General features: G+C 47.3%; 2 protein-coding genes across 3 annotated transcripts; both read right to left on the bottom strand.

Moving 5' to 3' along the window:
- Positions 1-478: 478 nt before the first annotated feature.
- ptar1 (protein prenyltransferase alpha subunit repeat containing 1) lies at positions 479-11,706 on the bottom strand. The gene is made up of 7 exons (XM_062454915.1): positions 11,568-11,706; positions 8,673-8,842; positions 8,360-8,426; positions 7,622-7,726; positions 4,413-4,614; positions 3,472-3,764; positions 479-3,344 (listed from the first exon to the last, which is right to left on the bottom strand). Exons 1-7 carry the CDS (start codon positions 11,648-11,650, stop codon positions 3,053-3,055), a joined length of 1,212 nt encoding a protein of 403 aa, XP_062310899.1. The 5' UTR covers positions 11,651-11,706; the 3' UTR covers positions 479-3,052.
- Positions 11,707-12,586: 880 nt separating this feature from the next.
- On the bottom strand, positions 12,587-13,507 carry LOC134015124 (perforin-1-like). 2 transcript variants are annotated; one of them, XM_062454468.1, is made up of 2 exons: positions 12,918-13,507; positions 12,587-12,818 (listed from the first exon to the last, which is right to left on the bottom strand). In XM_062454468.1, exon 1 carries the CDS (start codon positions 13,391-13,393, stop codon positions 13,004-13,006), a length of 390 nt encoding a protein of 129 aa, XP_062310452.1. In that variant the 5' UTR covers positions 13,394-13,507; the 3' UTR covers positions 12,587-12,818; positions 12,918-13,003. The 2 variants fall into 2 exon arrangements, with proteins under 2 accessions (XP_062310452.1, XP_062310451.1); XM_062454467.1 differs by having other exon boundaries at positions 12,587-12,857; positions 12,918-13,506.
- Between the last annotated feature and the right edge of the window lie 5,441 nt (positions 13,508-18,948).

Below are 18,948 nucleotides of genomic sequence, written 5' to 3'. Positions count from 1 at the left end.
ATGCAGGGTGTCCAAATGTAGTGTTGTGTGTATGCATTATAAAGTGGTAATTATGTAGTTTCAAGCGTTGGTTTTGGGTTCTCTGCTGGAGGGGACTAGGCCATTTAAACAGACAGCAACTTCTATGCATTTGCTTCTCCATTTGAGCCACTAAACCAACCCACACTTCCTACCAGCAGGGTTAGGGTTACCTTGCGTGCCTGCTCCCTAAGAGGCTACACTGCTGCCCTGTGAGGCTACACCGCTGCCCTGTGAGGCTACACCGCTGCCCTGTGAGGCTACACCGCTGCCCTGTGAGGCTACACCGCTGCCCTGTGAGGCTACACCGCTGCCCTGTGAGGCTACACCGCTGCCCTGTGAGGCTACACCGCTGCCCTGTGAGGCTACACCGCTGCCCTGTGAGGCTACACCGCTGCCCTGTGAGGCTACACCGCTGCCCTGTGAGGCTACACCGCTGCCCTGTGAGGCTACACCGCTGCCCTGTGAGGCTACACCGCTGCCCTGTGAGGCTACACCGCTGCCCTGTGAGGCTACACCGCTGCCCTGTGAGGCTACACCGCTGCCCTGTGAGGCTACACTGCTGCCCTGTGAGGCTATGGGACTCACTGTAAGCATGTGTACCTAGATGTCAACTAGGCCTGATCTTGGTATATGATGGCTCTATGGACAATGTTTACAGTGTGTAACTTCTACCTTCCAGACATGACACTAACACAGTTCAGTTGGATGTTTGTGTTCGGTCTAAAACAGCCATTTAAAATAAGACATTATGCCATGATGGAAATAAAACTGTTGATAGTTTGCACTGTCATCTGTACCCTTTCTCCTGCTGTATCCAACAATCTCTTCTCCCTCTTCCCTTTCTCCTCCACCCTCTCCTCTCCCACTATGCCTCCCTACTGGACTAGTCCCCCCAGAGACCCACCTGACATACAGGCTGGTGTACAGCGCTGCCTCCCTTACAGAGCGCTGGAGGAGTTATTAAAATCACCATACCAGAGGTAGACTTGACAGGCTAAGAGCTTAATCTGTTGTGCAGGATACAGGCTAACCCTAACTAAGGGTGAACAAAGTGCACTCATTTCTCCCCATGAGAAAGTCTAAAGGACGCGTTTTTTCAGAAATCTAAATAATTACCATGCTAATATGTATCAGGATAGATATGTTTCCATACAAGAGTTGGTGAATATAGACTAATAAGAAGTTTAATCGTTCATGAGGCAAAGCAACAAAGGCTTACCAAAAATGTGAGTCTTGTTGTATTATCAAGTTCATGAAGTCATACAAAGTATCACCTATTATTGAATGTGCGACCGTATTACAGGAGCCGTAGCTTAGTTTGATTATCTCAAGTATTATAGGCGGATCCATGAACAAAACCAAAATAAAAGAATCCCTTAGTTGTGTGTACCAGGAGGACACAAACATCACAGCATGGATGTGGTGATTTGCTTCGATATTACGCCAACTGCCTTTAGACAGGTGGGACTATGTGTGAACCCTTTACAGTGAGAGCGCTAGATATTCCTAAAGACAGACGTGAGAAAAAGATGTATTTTCCTTGATTCTTCCAAAGTCTATTTTGAACAGTGTTGAAATATAGGCAGCCATAAAAATAAGTATGTTATATAATATTGTTGTAGCATTGAGGTTTGCTCATGGGTATATATACCAGACATGACTACTTGTGTTACTAGGCCACACAGAAGGCTACGCATACGTTAGTTGCATGTAGCACCAATGTAGCATTAAGCTAACAGTGTTAGCTTTGATGGCTCAAAAACTATACTTTTGCGGTTCTGATATACACAATAAAGTTGACCTTATAATAAAGTTTACTTATCACCGCATGTGAGAAAGCTGGCTAGGACTAGCTTTCCTTAGCTACAGAAGTTATGCCACTAACCATAGATTATGTTAGCATCAAGACTAACAACGGTAGCCACCAGGTGTAGAGCTAAAGGGCTAACAGCCAGGTGGAGACAGCTGCTCCAGGCAGAAGCCTGCAAGTCTGGCTCTGGTGGAGTCTCCCTTCAGAATGGAAACACACTCTGGAGTCTGCTGGAGAAAGCATGGGTTGTGCTTCAATACTTTTTCTTGTTGCTTAAAGTTAGGAATGGTTGAATTTGATGTAGAAAAAATGTGCTTTCAGGAAACGGTTACAAGTGAGCACCTGCAGTCTGGTTAGGGAGCAGACGACAGTGAAGATCCGGACAGAATGAAGCAGATCCTCTCTTGCTGTGGGCTCTGAGAGAAAGCTTTCTGCTTCACAGTCCAATCTCTGCCGACTCGTCGGCATATGATCAATATAACTTGGTTTTATATTCTTTATTTTGTTTGAGCAAGGATATTCTGCTTTTCTTCCAATAATGTATTTTAAATAATTTTTCAGCAGAAAGTATGCTTCCGAGAGACTGTAACAGGATTTGTTGTGAGAACATGCAATATCGAGCAGCTTCGTTTAGCTATCTTGCTACAAGATATTCCATGGAAGACAATGGAACAAACAGGTAATGTTGAACACATACAAGTAACCAAGTTTAAACGTTAAGTTGAGATAATTGGTAGAGAGGTCCCAAACGTTGAGAGTGCTGACCTGAGGTATTGTAGTACCTGAACTAAGACACACTCACACACGTCACACTCTCTGTGAGCCAGAAGTGGATTTCCATTCTGAAGGGGGATTTGGCTCAGACCAAAATCTGTTGACAAGTCATTGTTCCAGGAAGCCAAGAGGGAGGAGTGGGTGGATCCCCGACCACCTTGACCTAATAGTGAGCGGCAGCATCCTGGGCGCCCCTGCAGCCAGAATCCCCCTGGATACAGCGGGATCACATGACTCCTCATGTACATGATCAGCAGACTGGATCAACATGAAGACTCATCTCTGCAGCCAGAAACCCCCTGAACGAGGACCTACGCTCAGTTTGATGTAGTAAAGAGTCAAGGTTCTGCTCCGAGCGCCAACTAGCCTGCACTTTCTGTACGCTACTGGTCCAGACATTTCTTGTATGCTACAGGCCAATCACAGAGTCCAGACACTTCCTGTACGCTACTGGCCAATCACAGAGTCCAGCCACTTCCTATATGCACGTGCAAAGCGCCCCTGCTCTGTGCTGCAGCCATCCAGGACACCAGCTACAAAGCCCAGCTCCGAGGGCAGCGGGGGCCCCCTCCTCAGCCGCTTGGTGTCCAGGAGGTCCCCGTCCTCCTCCAGGGCCAGTCCGCTCTGGCTGGCAGGGCTTAGCGGGGGGCTGGAGCCCCTGGTGGGGGTGTTGGGATGGGGGGAGTCCTGGCCGGGGTGCTCCCTCCTCCAGTGGTGCCACAGGTAGAACACGTGCCGCCTGGAAAAAACAAGGACGACAAGACAGCCATGTCTGATGCTGGACAGAGAAACCTGCTTCCTTCCAACATGACCCCACCTGGCCAGGGTCACCTCACCTGTACAGACCCCACCTGGCCAGACCTCACCTGTGGCTCCAGAGAGTCTCGTGTCCAGGGTAGGCCTGGATCAGGTCGCTGCAGAGCTCCATCTCCTGCTGGAACAGCTGAGGCGCTCCGGCCACCCAGGACAGCCCCTCCAGGGGTGTGGCCCCGCCCTCCCCGTTGGCCTGGTGATCAGGGCTAGGCGGAGGCGAGCCTGGGGATTGGCTGAGCTCCTGCACCAGGGCTTTGAGCAGGAATTGGCGGTAGTGGAAGCCACTGTGGTCCGACACGTGCATGGAGACCCACACGCGCATGGAGTACAGCTCATCATGCAGGACCTGGGAGGGAGGGAGGGAACAGAGAAAGATTTACAGCACACATTGTAGAGGATTGTTTGAGAACAATGAGAGACTTGAATACAATAAAAAGCTGAAAACCTTTCTTTGATGTTGTTTAACCCTTGTGTTATCTTCGGGTCATTCTGACCCATCAGTCATTGTGACCCACCGTCGTATTGCGACAGATTTACCGCATACAAAGACAAAGTGAAGCATTTTCTTTTAACCGTTGGGCTGTCTCAGACCCCCCACATTGCAAAGGTTAAAAGAAAATTATTTTAATTTGTTTTTGTATTGGGTAAAATTGGGTAAACACAACGATGGTTCGTTATGAACCTGTGGGTCATGTGACCCGAAGGCAGCACGAGGGTTAAGTATCTCAGACAATCCTAGTCATTCAATCTGCTTTTTCACAATCAACAACAACTGGTTAGGGTTGTTGACAAAGATTTCTGTCCTACTATTTTGGCGAAGAGAGAGTGAAAGAGGGACATAGACAGACAGCAAGGAGGGAGAGAGAAAGAGACCTTGACAGACAGCGAGGAGGGAGAGAGAGAGAGAGAGAGAGACATCGACAGACAGCGAGGAGGGAGGGAGGGAGAGAGAGACATCGACAGACAGCGAGGAGGGAGAGACCTCCACTCCTACCTTCAGGTTGCCCTTGGCCATGTTCTCCAGGACCCAGATCCGGTGGGACCAGGCGTTGTAGTTGCTAGGGTAACGTCCGGCGGCGTCGGAGCACACCTTCATCTCAGCGTTCAATGTCCTCTGGAGGCCAGGGGCGGGGCCTACTGGGAGCTTCCTGTCCCCCACACAGGCCTCCCTCAGCACCTGCTGCAGCACCCAGCGCCTGCGCACACACACACACACACACACACACACACACACACAGGTGGACATGAGCTTGCACACACACACACAGGTGGACATGAGCTTGCACACACACACACACAGGTGGACATGAGCTTGCACACACACACACAGGTGGACATGAGCTTGCACACAAACACACAAACTCCAGCCTGAATCTCCACCCCTCCTCTGCCATGCAGCCTCAGATCCTCATCTCCACCCTCCTTCACCCTCTGTCCCTCACTCCTTCACCCTCTGTCCCTCACTCCTTCACCCTCTGTCCCTCACTCCTTCACCCTCTGTTCCTCACTCCTTCACCCTCTGTTCCTCACTCCTTCACCCTCTGTTCCTCCCTCCTTCACCCTCTGTCCCTCACTCCTTCACCCTCTGTTCCTCCCTCCTTCACCCTCTGTCCCTCACTCCTTCACCCTCTGTCCCTCACTCCTTCACCCTCTGTTCCTCCCTCCTTCACCCTCTGTCCCTCACTCCTTCACCCTCTGTTCCTCCCTCCTTCACCCTCTGTCCCTCACTCCTTCACCCTCTGTCCCTCACTCCTTCACCCTCTGTCCCTCACTCCTTCACCCTCTGTTCCTCCCTCCTTCACCCTCTGTTCCTCCCTCCTTCACCCTCTGTTCCTCCCTCCTTCACCCTCTGTTCCTCCCTCCTTCACCTTCACCCAATAAAATGTATTTACTTACTTACTCTGTTCTTCTCTCTCACTAAAGATGTCTTTCTCCATCTCTCGCTCGCATTTTCCTTCCATCTTTCTTTTCCCTCTCGTCCCCCCCTCTCTCCTTCCCCATCTCTTTCTCTCCTTCCCCATATCTCTGTCTGTCTCTCTTTCCCCATCTCTCCATCTGGGTTAGTTGTGGTGATTGCATAACTTGATTTGTCATTAATATTTCAGAGGCTCTTTTCCTGTGGCCTGGTTTAGTACCGAACAGAAATCTGGTCACAGTAGGGTGACCAGATTTTAGTTTGTGAAAAAGAGGACACTTCGTCGCGTCCGAGGGGTGGGGTGCTGGTCGTGTATTGCATGCTGCACTATCTGATCAAAATGACAGTTCTCTCTACAGTCAGAGCTCGCGCAAGAAGGTGGCACGTAAAGGAGATACCCTTTCCAAAACTTGGAAGGGCGTAATAGTCTGTGAAAGACACATAGAAACACAAATATCCGAAGAGGCAAAATTGAACAAATTAATTATTTGGGTCTTGAGACCCAGATAATGGTACTAATCTGGTACTTGAGACAGGCGGCGCCTTACAGCGAGGGGGCGGAGCTTTAGTTCCTTCAGGCGACACGCCCCCCCAGTCTCAAGCAGAGAAGACTGCTGATTTTCTCACGATTTCAAAGCCTAATTTAACATACTTGTCGGGTGTTTTTTTTCATTCGAATTTGGATGGGTAGTTAACAACACATTCTTCTGTGGTGTGATGAACTTAAAACTCGTTTTCAATTCCACTTTACAGGATCTTTAAGGGGTCTATGTATGTAATCCCCCAAGCCTTAACTGAACCTACCCTGGTAACTGCTCCTGCAGCATCCACCAGTGAAACTCGTTTTAAATTTTGTGAAAAGACAGACTTGTGACATCATGTGTCATTGTGTGCCTTTCAAAAACAAACTTAACTTACTGGCTACTGACTTGGTGGTTATTGTGATGCATGATGATCATTATAGTGTGTTGTGGGAGGGGCTGGCTGGTGTACGTGCAGTGTTTCCCCTACCATTATATTAGGGGGGCGCCCCGCCCCCCCAACGGCACCAAATTATAAAAATATATATAAAAAAACATTCATATAGCGCCATATCACAAAATACATTTAGCAGACGCTCTTATCCAGAGCGACTTACAGTAAGTACAGGGACATTCCCCCGAGGCAAGTAGGGTGAAGTGCCTTGCCCAAGGACACAACGTCATTTTGCACAGCCGGAATCGAACCGGCAACCTTTTGATTTCTAGCCCGATTCCCTAACCGCTCAGCCACCTGACAATGTCATTTAAGGTTACCTTTCCTATAAAACAGGTCTATAAACAAACTAAGTGGCCTTATGTTATTTATCTTATTTACACGACGGCATGTCATTTCTGTCTCTACATCAGTGGTTCCCAAAGTGGGGGTCGTGACCAGCGAGGGGGGGTCGTGACCAGTGAGGGGGGGTCGTGACCAGCGAGGGGGGGTCGTGACCAGCGAGGGGGGGTCGTGACCAGCGAGGGGGGGTCGTGACCAGCGAGGGGGGGTCGCAAGATGATTTCCAGAAATCAAGGAACATTTTAAAACAATTAGAAATAGCATATTTTAGCCAAGATTTTAACAAGTAAAAAATAGTAGTTAAATTAATGCATGCAAATAAAAAAGCCATCAGCCTTTTGATTTTCCATTCACTGTAGGAACGGCAAACCATCTGACATCCGACCAGGAGGACGCATTAGTTGAACTGTCAAGCGACCGAACGTTAAAGGCAGCGTTCTCAGCCAAGACACTGGCTGAGTTTTGGATTTCAGTGGAGAGGGAATACCCATGGCCGCGGGAACTAGGGGCGATGAGGGTGCTGCAGCACCTCCTGACAGCACGAGAATGTAAAATAATATGACTTGAAAATCCACCACCGTGGCTTGCGCACTACGCAGGCTCGCATTAACTATCGAACTCCCGAACTAGCATCACATCAAACACAGAATGTGCATGCATTAGCAGGTTAGCTGTGGTGGCGTATACGAGGGCCGGTTCTGGTGGGCCGGTTCTGATCAAAGTCCAGGGCCTATTTTTACTCCCACGTATACGTAAACCACCTCCGTGGATGCGGGGGTAGCGAGTCACTGGCACCATTATTTTAGGGGTCGTGGGCTGAAATGTTTGGGAACCCCTGCTCTACATGGTCTGTCGCCCCCCCCCCCCCCGAAGCCCCCCCCCCACAAAAAACTGTAAACCTAGGGGAAACACTGATGTGTTTGTGTGTGTGTGACTGTGAGGGGCTGATGTGTGTGTGTTTGAGGGTGTACCGGTGTATCCAGGTCTCTGGGCTCTTGGGGAACTTGGTGAGGGCCAGCTGGCCCAGGTACAGGTCCCTCTCTGGCCTCAGGGCCCCACTCTGCAGCAGCTCCTTCCTGGGGAGAAACAGGGGTGTCAGTGTTCCTCAGAATAACTGCTGCTGCGGTTTCAGAGTCAGGGACACAACTCAACCCACAGCTTTGCATCCTGTCTGGAGTGTACTGAGAGAGCAGAGGCAGATGACTGGGCTAATCCTAGAGGAACGTGAGGCAGAGAGGCTACAGCTGCCTCGAGGAAGGAGTCTGGCGCCCCTCCTGGACAGCAGGGAGTACTACTACCCTAACCCTAACTACTACTGTAGGATGTCTGCTAGCCTGGAAGCTCATTCCAGGGGAGAAGCAGCAACACAGTACAATAGTTTGGGTGTTTTTCAGAGCTTCCTAAAGGGATTAAACTTGACTACAAGATAATGTAGGTTTGCTTAGTGTTCACTTACTGGTGTCTAGACAGCAGCCTCGAAACCATGGTCTGAGTTTTAGCGAGCTCTGGGACAGTTTCACATTTCAATAATAATGCTGTTTTTGACTCCTATGTAGTCATGGCCCTGGTCCTAGTACATTACCTACATGCTGGGGACTGAGGGCTAGGGCAGGACCTGGTTACTGCCCAATCACTGTCCTGGCTGGGTCAGAGGAACTGAACCATGCAACAGGCACACAGGCAGTGTGTGTGCGTGCGTGTCTCCCTACCTCACGTTCCAGGCTGTGGTGAAGTCTGGATTGAGCAGCAGCAGAGTGCAGGTGATGTCCAGCAGAGCTGCAGGAGAGACAGAGCTCAGACCTACAATACCCAGAATTCCCCAGCTGCCCTAACATTAACACTACAGTACTACAATACCCAGCTGCCCTAACATTAACACTACAGTACTACAATACCCAGATGCCCTAACATTAACACTACAGTACTACAGTACCCAGCTGCCCTAACATTAACACTACAGTACTACAATACCCAGATGCCCTAACATTAACACTACAGTACTACAGTACCCAGCTGACTCACCTTCTCTGTCCAGCCAAAGCTTGTGCTGGCGGTAGCGCAGCAGCCTGTTGTGGACGTAGGGCAGCAGAAGCTTGACGCACCAGCTCTCCAGGCCCAGCTTGTTGTCCACCAGCACCACGGGGCTGCGGTTGTAGCGTGCCTCGGGACAAGCGATCAGGCCCACCTCATCACTGGAGGGGAGGCAGCATTCAAACACTTCATCACAACAACTACATGGCTAGCCAGCCGGGCAACAACAACAGATCTGTTAACGTAGCTAGCTAGCCGGGCAACAACAACAGATCTGTTAACGTAGCTAGCTAGCCGGGCAACAACAACAGATCTGTTAACGTAGCTAGCTAGCCGGGCAACAACAACAGATCTGTTAACGTAGCTAGCCAGCCGGGCAACAACAACAGATCTGTTAACGTAGCTAGCCAGCCGGGCAACAACAACAGATCTGTTAACGTAGCTAGCCAGCCGGGCAACAACAACAGATCTGTTAACGTAGCTAGCTAGCCGGGCAACAACAACAGATCTGTTAACGTAGCTAGCTAGCTGGACAACAACATCAACACTGTTTCTGGATGAGACAGCTTCAGATCAAGTCCAGAGTTTTGCACACACACTTCTAGAGAGTTCACACACACACAGTTACACACCTAGAATTCACACACACACACTTAGACACCAGCTGAGTTCACTAGAACTCTAGAGTTCTCTAGAGTTCAGGCCTCACTGAGAACTGCTATAAACTGCTGCTACACACAGTCCCTCTACATCTTTTTTTCCATCACACACATGCATGCACCCGCACACACATACATTCACCCGCACACACATGCATCCGCACACACATGCATTCACCCGCACACACATGCATGCACCCGCACACACATGCATTCACCCGCACACACATGCATGCACCCGCACACACATGCATGCACCCGCACACACATGCATGCACCCGCACACACAATTAATCTTGCTCTGTCCTGTGGTCAGTTTGCGTGATGTGTCAATGTGACTACTAAAGCCAGCGTAAGTGACATCAGCGAAATTATAGAAATTCTTTACACCACATTAAGCAGCTTGCCTCTTTTAGCACCTGCCTGACATTATAAACTAGTGGTGCTGCCCTACATTATAAACTAGTGGTGCTGCCCTACATTATAAACTAGTGGTCCTGCCCAACATTATAAACTAGTGGTGCTGCCCTACATTATAAACTAGTGGTGCTGCCCTACATTATAAACTAGTGGTGCTGCCCTACATTATAAACTAGTGGTGCTGCCCTACATTATAAACTAGTGGTGCTGCCCTACATTATAAACTAGTGGTGCTGCCCTACATTATAAACTAGTGGTGCTGCCCTACATTATAAACTAGTGGTGCTGCCCAACATTATAAACTAGTGGTGCTGCCCTACATTATAAACTAGTGGTCCTGCCCAACATTATAAACTAGTGGTCCTGCCCAACATTATAAACTAGTGGTGCTGCCCTACATTATAAACTAGTGGTGCTGCCCTACATTATAAACTAGTGGTCCTGCCCTACATTATAAACTAGTGGTCCTGCCCTACATTATAAACTAGTGGTCCTGCCCTACATTATAAACTAGTGGTCCTGCCCTACATTATAAACTAGTGGTGCTGGTAGATGGTGCTAGGGGCATCAGGGGCATCAGAGACACATAGTTCACACGTTCCAGAACTTACACACTGTCACTTTCAGCTACTGGTTGCACTATCAGTAATATTGCACTATTGTACTTCACTATACTTCACTTAGTTTAGAATAGGTTTATAGGATTAGCAATAGGTTATTATGTGTATTTAGGGTTTAGTATATTGTATTATTTATATGTATCTGTATATTTAGGAGGTTTACTTATTTAAGCTTAGCATATATGTAATTTATGTTCTGTGTACTTATATGTTATGTTATGCAAGGTGCTTGCATTGTCTTGTCTTAAGAATTTCAGTGCCCAGTCTGACCTTGTGTTGTTCTGTGCATCTGACAATAAAAGACTTGAACTTGAACTGGGAGGAATGTACCAGGGCTCATTTACAGCCATTAGTCAGAAACACATCAAGAGACAAAAATATGTTCAAAATAAATATTCAGTTCAATGTTGAATTTCATATTTCGTTAAACACATTAAATCAGACCAGAATGACAGCAACATCTTTCTTTCTAAGCCTCTTACATAACATCCAAGCAGAACCTTAAAGATGCAAAAAGATGTCTGCTTACATGGGTTAGTGTGCCCATGTCAGCCAGAGCTCAACAGTATTTTATTAGCTGGTAAACTACTTTCTATTTAAGGAAAAGCAAGGAGTTTAAAAGTATTTTACCAGCTATAGGGCGCTGGTTAAAGTCACTTAAGGACCATACAAGACTTAACAAGGTCTTCAAATAAATACACAACTATACAAAAAGGTATTGGTTCTAATCCTCTATTGGTTCGGGATGTTTCTCTCGCCTTGAATCCAAACATGCAATGAAAAACAGCAACAGAGACAAGCGGCTAAGTGTGTCAAACTGCTCGCCTCGCTTTGTAACCTGAACAGCTGCTAAACTCCTCCATGAATACATGCGTGTGAAATTTGCATTGACATATTGATGCACTTGAAGCATGCATGAATGTGACACATCTAAAGATGGTATCTATTACAATCTAATCATTATTGATATCAATTGTTTCACTAGACTTCCAAAAATAGCAACCATACAAGCAGAAGTTTCCCTTGCTCTCGCCTACGAAGTAGACTTAACCGCTGTCACAGATAGCATAGCTAGATACTATTAGCAACAGCTAACTAGTTAGCGGGTGTCCCATTGTTACCTCCACTTTGGCGCTTGTAAGACAGCGGAAGCTATCTGTTATGTTAAAATAGTTGAATATACGTACATATTTGGGTTTCTCTTGAAGGCGTTATTAATATCTTTAACAACTCTCTGGAGCAAAACGTCTACCTCCTCCTCCTCCGCCATCTTGGAGCACCTCTGACGTCAGTGAATGCCAGGGACTGTTTCCGGGTCAGTCAGATCACGTGCTTGAGGATGACGTAAACCTAAAGTATGACAATTGGTCAAGCGCTTGTAACGTTAGAAATCAATCAAATTACAGGGCTCTCAAATGTTATCAAGAGTTTGGCGTGAGATTACCATAACGAGACCCTACGTTTTGGTACAAAACAACGTTCAGCGACTGACGACGATGTAAATGTAACGACGAAAACGACGGGGCCTTTTGACTCTGTAACTCAAGACGTCTTTAAACTCGGCAGAAATGTGCGCGTCGTCCATTACTGTATATAGTTGAAGTTATCCCTTACCTCTAAGCGTGAGAAATACAATGTGTTGCGTGAGAGCGTGAGAAATGGTTGAAATGCGTGAGTCTCACAGTGAATGCGTGAGACTTGAGAGCCCTGGACTAATTATATGAAGTTCCAGATTGACAATCAGTGTTCTATTAAACATACATGTTGTCCATAAAAAATCTAAGCACCAAAACAGATGTCCCTTGTCAACATTTTGAAGCATCAGTTTAGAATTGGTTAGTTGGTTGCGGTAATTATACATCCGATCAATTTTATTTAACTAGACAAACCCTGAAACTACAGAAAGGAAGACACACATTAGAAGAGCAGGCCATCCTGCAGGGAGGCTTTTAATTCATTCAGAGTCAGACGTGACGGAGGCCAAGAAGACATTAAAAGATTACATTTAGAACACAGTTGGCCAAATTTATAGATACATTTCTTAATTTAGGATTACATTACTAAACAACAACTAAAGGGATACGGGTCAACTGTAAGTGAAGGTTGTAACTTAGACACTAACACTAACCCTTGTAAGACACGAGACTGTTAGACAGGGAGGGGCTTCTGAGTAGGTAGATGGGTTGTGATAACAGTGTTGGGACCTCCCCATGCTTGGTTAATGGTGGGGATCTCACTGGGACCTCCCCATGCTTGGTTAATGGTGGGGATCTCACTGGGACCTCCCCATGCTTGGTTAATGGTGGGGATCTCACTGGGACCTCCCCATGCTTGGTTAATGGTGGGGATCTCACTGGGACCTCCCCATGCTTGGTTAATGGTGGGGATCTCACTGGGACCTCCCCATGCTTGGTTAATGGTGGGGATCTCACTGGGACCTCCCCATGCTTGGTTAATGGTGGGGATCTCACTGGGACCTCCCTCACTGGGACCTCCCTCACTGGGACCTCCCTCACTGGGACGTCCCTCACTGGGACCTCCCCATGCTGCCCTGCTGAAGAGTGTCGAGTAGCAGGATGCATCTCTATCCTCACGCCTCCCTGCAAGAGCAGCTAACACATCTTCACTGATGAAGAGTGTAGGAGTAGGTAAGCGTGCCTCCCTTCTTCAGGAAGCAGTCGTGCTGGTGGGTGCCGCCCTCCACCTTCCTCTGGCAGGTTCCCAGGTGGTCGTCGACCAGCACGTCGCTGTCATACACGTCCAACCTCAGGACGTCATTCTCCACGGTCTTGAAGGATTTGAACTCCTCCTGCCACCAGGGGTTCTTGTCATTGTTGCGGACGGAGGTTGTCCCGAGGGCGTCGGGGCCGCAGAACACCTTGACGTAGGCGTCGGTGGTGCCCAGGAGGTCGCTGGGGAGGTTGGTGGCACGCAGGTTGAAGATCTTGATCTGGGCATGGGTACCTACCAGGAGCAGCAGCCCCAGGGCCAGGGTCACACAGGAGGGAGACATGGGTAGCTCAGTGGGTCTGAGGAGGAACTATGGGAGGGAGGTAATGAGAGAGAGAGGAAGAAAGAGAGAGGAAGAGATACATATTTAAATTGTTGTCATAGAGAAAACAATTGCACATTGACTGTACTTAGTCTTCAGAAGTCAGAAAGGCATGTAAGGCCTTTCTAGGCAGAGTTATGGGCCAGACTAAAAGGGAAGACAAATATGGTAAAAAATCTTAAAATCCAATCCAAAACACGCCCGTAGAGGGGACTCTGATGAGCAGACCAGACCAAGTTTGGGGCATGTAGGGCCTTTCTAGGCAGAGTTATGGGCCAGACAAAAAGGGAAGACAAATATGGTAAAAAAAATCTTAAAATCCAATCCAAAACACGCCTATAGAGGGGACTCTGATGAGCAGACCACACCAAGTTTGGGGCATGTAGGGCCTTTCTAGGCAGAGTTATGAGCCAGACAAAAAAGGAAGACAAATATGGTCAAATATCTTAAAATCCAATCCAAAACACGCCCGTAGAGGGGACTCTGATGAGCAGACCAGACCAAGTTTGGGGCATGTAGGGCCTTTCTAGGCAGAGTTATGGGCCAGACAAAAAGGGAAGACAAATATGGTCAAAAATCTTAAAATCCAATCCAAAACACACCCGTAGAGGGGACTCTGATGAGCAGACCAGACCAAGTTTGGGGCATGTAGAGCCTTTCTAGGCAGAGTTATGGGTCAGACAAAAAGGGAAGACAAATATGGTCAAAAATCTTAAAATCCAATCCAAAACATGCCCGTAGAGGGGACTCTGATGAGCAGACCAGACCAAGTTTGGGGCATGTAGGGCCTTTCTAGGCAGAGTTATGGGCCAGACAAAAAGGGAAGACAAATATGGTCAAAAATCTTAAAATCCAATCCAAAACACACCCGTAGAGGGGACTCTGATGAGCAGACCAGACCAAGTTTGGGGCATGTAGAGCCTTTCTAGGCAGAGTTATGGGCCAGACAAAAAGGGAAGACAAATATGGTCAAAAATCTTAAAATCCAATCCAAAACATGCCCGTAGAGGGGACTCTGATGAGCAGACCAGACCAAGTTTGGGGCATGTAGGGCCTTTCTAGGCAGAGTTATGGGCCGGACAAAAAGGGAAGACAAATATGGTCAAAAATCTTAAAATCCAATCCAAAACATGCCCGTAGAGGGGACTCTGATGAGCAGACCAGACCAAGTTTGGGGCATGTAGGGCCTTTCTAGGCAGAGTTATGGGCCGGAAAAAAAGGGAAGACAAATATAGTCATTTAAAAAAAAAAATCCATTCCAAAACACGCCCGTAGAGGGGACTCTGATGAGCAGACCAGACCAAGTTTGGGGCATGTAGGGCCTTTCTAGGCAGAGTTATGGGCCAGACAAAAAGGGAAGACAAATATGGTCAAAAATCTTAAAATCCAATCCAAAACACACCCGTAGAGGGGACTCTGATGAGCAGACCAGACCAAGTTTGGGGCATGTAGGGCCTTTCTAGGCAGAGTTATGGGCCAGACAAAAAGGGAAGACAAATATGGTCAAAAATCTTAAAATCCAATCCAAAACACGCCCGTAGAGGGGACTCTGATGAGCAGACCAGACCAAGTTTGGGGCATGTAGGGCCTTTCTAGGCAGAGTTATTGGCCGGACAAAAAGGCAAGACAAATATAGTCATTAAAAAAAAAAAATCCAATCCAAAACACGCCCGTAGAGGGGACTCTGATGAGCAGACCAGACCAAGTTTGGGGCATGTAGGGCCTTTCTAGGCAGAGTTATGGGCCAGACAAAAAGGGAAGACAAATATGGTCAAAAATCTTAAAATCCAATCCAAAACACACCCGTAGAGGGGACTCTGATGAGCAGACCAGACCAAGTTTGGGGCATGTAGGGCCTTTCTAGGCAGAGTTATGGGCCAGACAAAAAGGGAAGACAAATATGGTCAAAAATCTTAAAATCCAATCCAAAACATGCCCGTAGAGGGGACTCTGATGAGCAGACCAGACCAAGTTTGGGGCATGTAGGGCCTTTCTAGGCAGAGTTATGGGCCAGACAAAAAGGGAAGACAAATATGGTCAAAAATCTTAAAATCCAATCCAAAACACACTCGTAGAGGGGACTCTGATGAGCAGACCAGACCAAGTTTGGGGCATGTAGGGCCTTTCTAGGCAGAGTTATGGGCCAGACAAAAAGGGAAGACAAATATGGTCAAAAATCTTAAAATCCAATCCAAAACACACCCGTAGAGGGGACTCTGATGAGCAGACCAGACCAAGTTTGGGGCATGTAGGGCCTTTCTAGGCAGAGTTATGGGCCAGACAAAAAGGGAAGACAAATATGGTCAAAAATCTTAAAATCCAATCCAAAACATGCCCGTAGAGGGGACTCTGATGAGCAGACCAGACCAAGTTTGGGGCATGTAGGGCCTTTCTAGGCAGAGTTATGGGCCAGACAAAAAGGGAAGACAAATATGGTCAAAAATCTTAAAATCCAATCCAAAACACACTCGTAGAGGGGACTCTGATGAGCAGACCAGACCAAGTTTGGGGCATGTAGGGCCTTTCTAGGCAGAGTTATGGGCCAGACAAAAAGGGAAGACAAATATGGTCAAAAATCTTAAAATCCAATCCAAAACATCCCCGTAGAGGGGACTCTGATGAGCAGACCAGACCAAGTTTGGGGCATGTAGGGCCTTTCTAGGCAGAGTTATGGGCCGGACAAAAAGGGAAGACAAATATAGTCATAAAAAAAAAAAATCCAATCCAAAACACGCCCGTAGAGGGGACTCTGATGAGCAGACCAGACCAAGTTTGGGGCATGTAGGGCCTTTCTAGGCAGAGTTATTGGCCGGACAAAAAGGCAAGACAAATATAGTCATTTAAAAAAAAAAATCCAATCCAAAACACGCCCGTAGAGGGGACTCTGATGAGCAGACCAGACCAAGTTTGGGGCATGTAGGGCCTTTCTAGGCAGAGTTATGGGCCAGACAAAAAGGGAAGACAAATATGGTCAAAAATCTTAAAATCCAATCCAAAACACACCCGTAGAGGGGACTCTGATGAGCAGACCAGACCAAGTTTGGGGCATGTAGGGCCTTTCTAGGCAGAGTTATGGGCCAGACAAAAAGGGAAGACAAATATGGTCAAAAATCTTAAAATCCAATCCAAAACATGCCCGTAGAGGGGACTCTGATGAGCAGACCAGACCAAGTTTGGGGCATGTAGGGCCTTTCTAGGCAGAGTTATGGGCCGGACAAAAAGGGAAGACAAATATAGTCATAAAAAAAAAAAAATCCAATCCAAAACACGCCCGTAGAGGGGACTCTGATGAGCAGACCAGACCAAGTTTGGGGCATGTAGGGCCTTTCTAGGCAGAGTTATGGGCCAGACAAAAAGGGAAGACAAATATGGTCAAAAATCTTAAAATCCAATCCAAAACACGCCCGTAGAGGGGACTCTGATGAGCAGACCAGACCAAGTTTGGGGCATGTAGGGCCTTTCTAGGCAGAGTTATTGGCCGGACAAAAAGGCAAGACAAATATAGTCATAAAAAAAGAAAAATCCAATCCAAAACACGCCCGTAGAGGGGACTCTGATGAGCAGACCAGACCAAGTTTGGGGCATGTAGGGCCTTTCTAGGCAGAGTTATGGGCCAGACAAAAAGGGAAGACAAATATGGTCAAAAATCTTAAAATCCAATCCAAAACACGCCCGTAGAGGGGACTCTGATGAGCAGACCAGACCAAGTTTGGGGCATGTAGGGCCTTTCTAGGCAGAGTTATGGGCCAGACAAAAAGGGAAGACAAATATGGTCAAAAATCTTAAAATCCAATCCAAAACACACCCGTAGAGGGGACTCTGATGAGCAGACCAGACCAAGTTTGGGGCATGTAGGGCCTTTCTAGGCAGAGTTATGGGCCAGACAAAAAGGGAAGACAAATATGGTCAAAAATCTTAAAATCCAATCCAAAACATGCCCGTAGAGGGGACTCTGATGAGCAGACCAGACCAAGTTTGGGGCATGTAGGGCCTTTCTAGGCAGAGTTATGGGCCGGACAAAAAGGGAAGACAAATATAGTCATAAAAAAAAAAAAATCCAATCCAAAACACGCCCGTAGAGGGGACTCTGATGAGCAGACCAGACCAAGTTTGGGGCATGTAGGGCCTTTCTAGGCAGAGTTATGGGCCAGACAAAAAGGGAAGACAAATATGGTCAAAAATCTTAAAATCCAATCCAAAACACGCCCGTAGAGGGGACTCTGATGAGCAGACCAGACCAAGTTTGGGGCATGTAGGGCCTTTCTAGGCAGAGTTATTGGCCGGACAAAAAGGCAAGACAAATATAGTCATAAAAAAAGAAAAATCCAAAACACGCCCGTAGAGGGGACTCTGATGAGCAGACCAGACCAAGTTTGGGGCATGTAGGGCCTTTCTAGGCAGAGTTATGGGCCAGACAAAAAGGGAAGACAAATATGGTCAAAAATCTTAAAATCCAATCCAAAACACGCCCGTAGAGGGGACTCTGATGAGCAGACCAGACCAAGTTTGGGGCATGTAGGGCCTTTCTAGGCAGAGTTATGGGCCAGACAAAAAGGGAAGACAAATATGGTCAAAAATCTTAAAATCCAATCCAAAACACACTCGTAGAGGGGACTCTGATGAGCAGACCAGACCAAGTTTGGGGCATGTAGGGCCTTTCTAGGCAGAGTTATGGGCCAGACAAAAAGGGAAGACAAATATGGTCAAAAATCTTAAAATCCAATCCAAAACATCCCCGTAGAGGGGACTCTGATGAGCAGACCAGACCAAGTTTGGGGCATGTAGGGCCTTTCTAGGCAGAGTTATGGGCCGGACAAAAAGGGAAGACAAATATAGTCATAAAAAAAAAAAAATCCAATCCAAAACACGCCCGTAGAGGGGACTCTGATGAGCAGACCAGACCAAGTTTGGGGCATGTAGGGCCTTTCTAGGCAGAGTTATGGGCCAGACAAAAAGGGAAGACAAATATGGTCAAAAATCTTAAAATCCAATCCAAAACACACCCGTAGAGGGGACTCTGATGAGCAGACCAGACCAAGTTTGGGGCATGTAGAGCCTTTCTAGGCAGAGTTATGGGCCAGACAAAAAGGGAAGACAAATATGGTCAAAAATCTTAAAATCCAATCCAAAACATGCCCGTAGAGGGGACTCTGATGAGCAGACCAGACCAAGTTTGGGGCATGTAGGGCATTTCTAGGCAGAGTTATGGGCCAGACAAAAAGGGAAGACAAATATGGTCAAAAATCTTAAAATCCAATCCAAAACACACCCGTAGAGGGGACTCTGATGAGCAGACCAGACCAAGTTTGGGGCATGTAGAGCCTTTCTAGGCAGAGTTATGGGCCAGACAAAAAGGGAAGACAAATATGGTCAAAAATCTTAAAATCCAATCCAAAACATGCCCGTAGAGGGGACTCTGATGAGCAGACCAGACCAAGTTTGGGGCATGTAGGGCCTTTCTAGGCAGAGTTATGGGCCGGACAAAAAGGGAAGACAAATATGGTCAAAAATCTTAA

The sequence above is a fragment of the Osmerus eperlanus genome, chromosome 28 (assembly GCF_963692335.1).
Source record: "Osmerus eperlanus chromosome 28, fOsmEpe2.1, whole genome shotgun sequence".
NCBI classification, from domain to species: Eukaryota; Metazoa; Chordata; class Actinopteri; order Osmeriformes; family Osmeridae; genus Osmerus; species Osmerus eperlanus.
The sequence above is the reverse complement of the archived record's forward strand: the minus strand, read 5'-3'. Positions and strand labels throughout refer to the sequence as shown.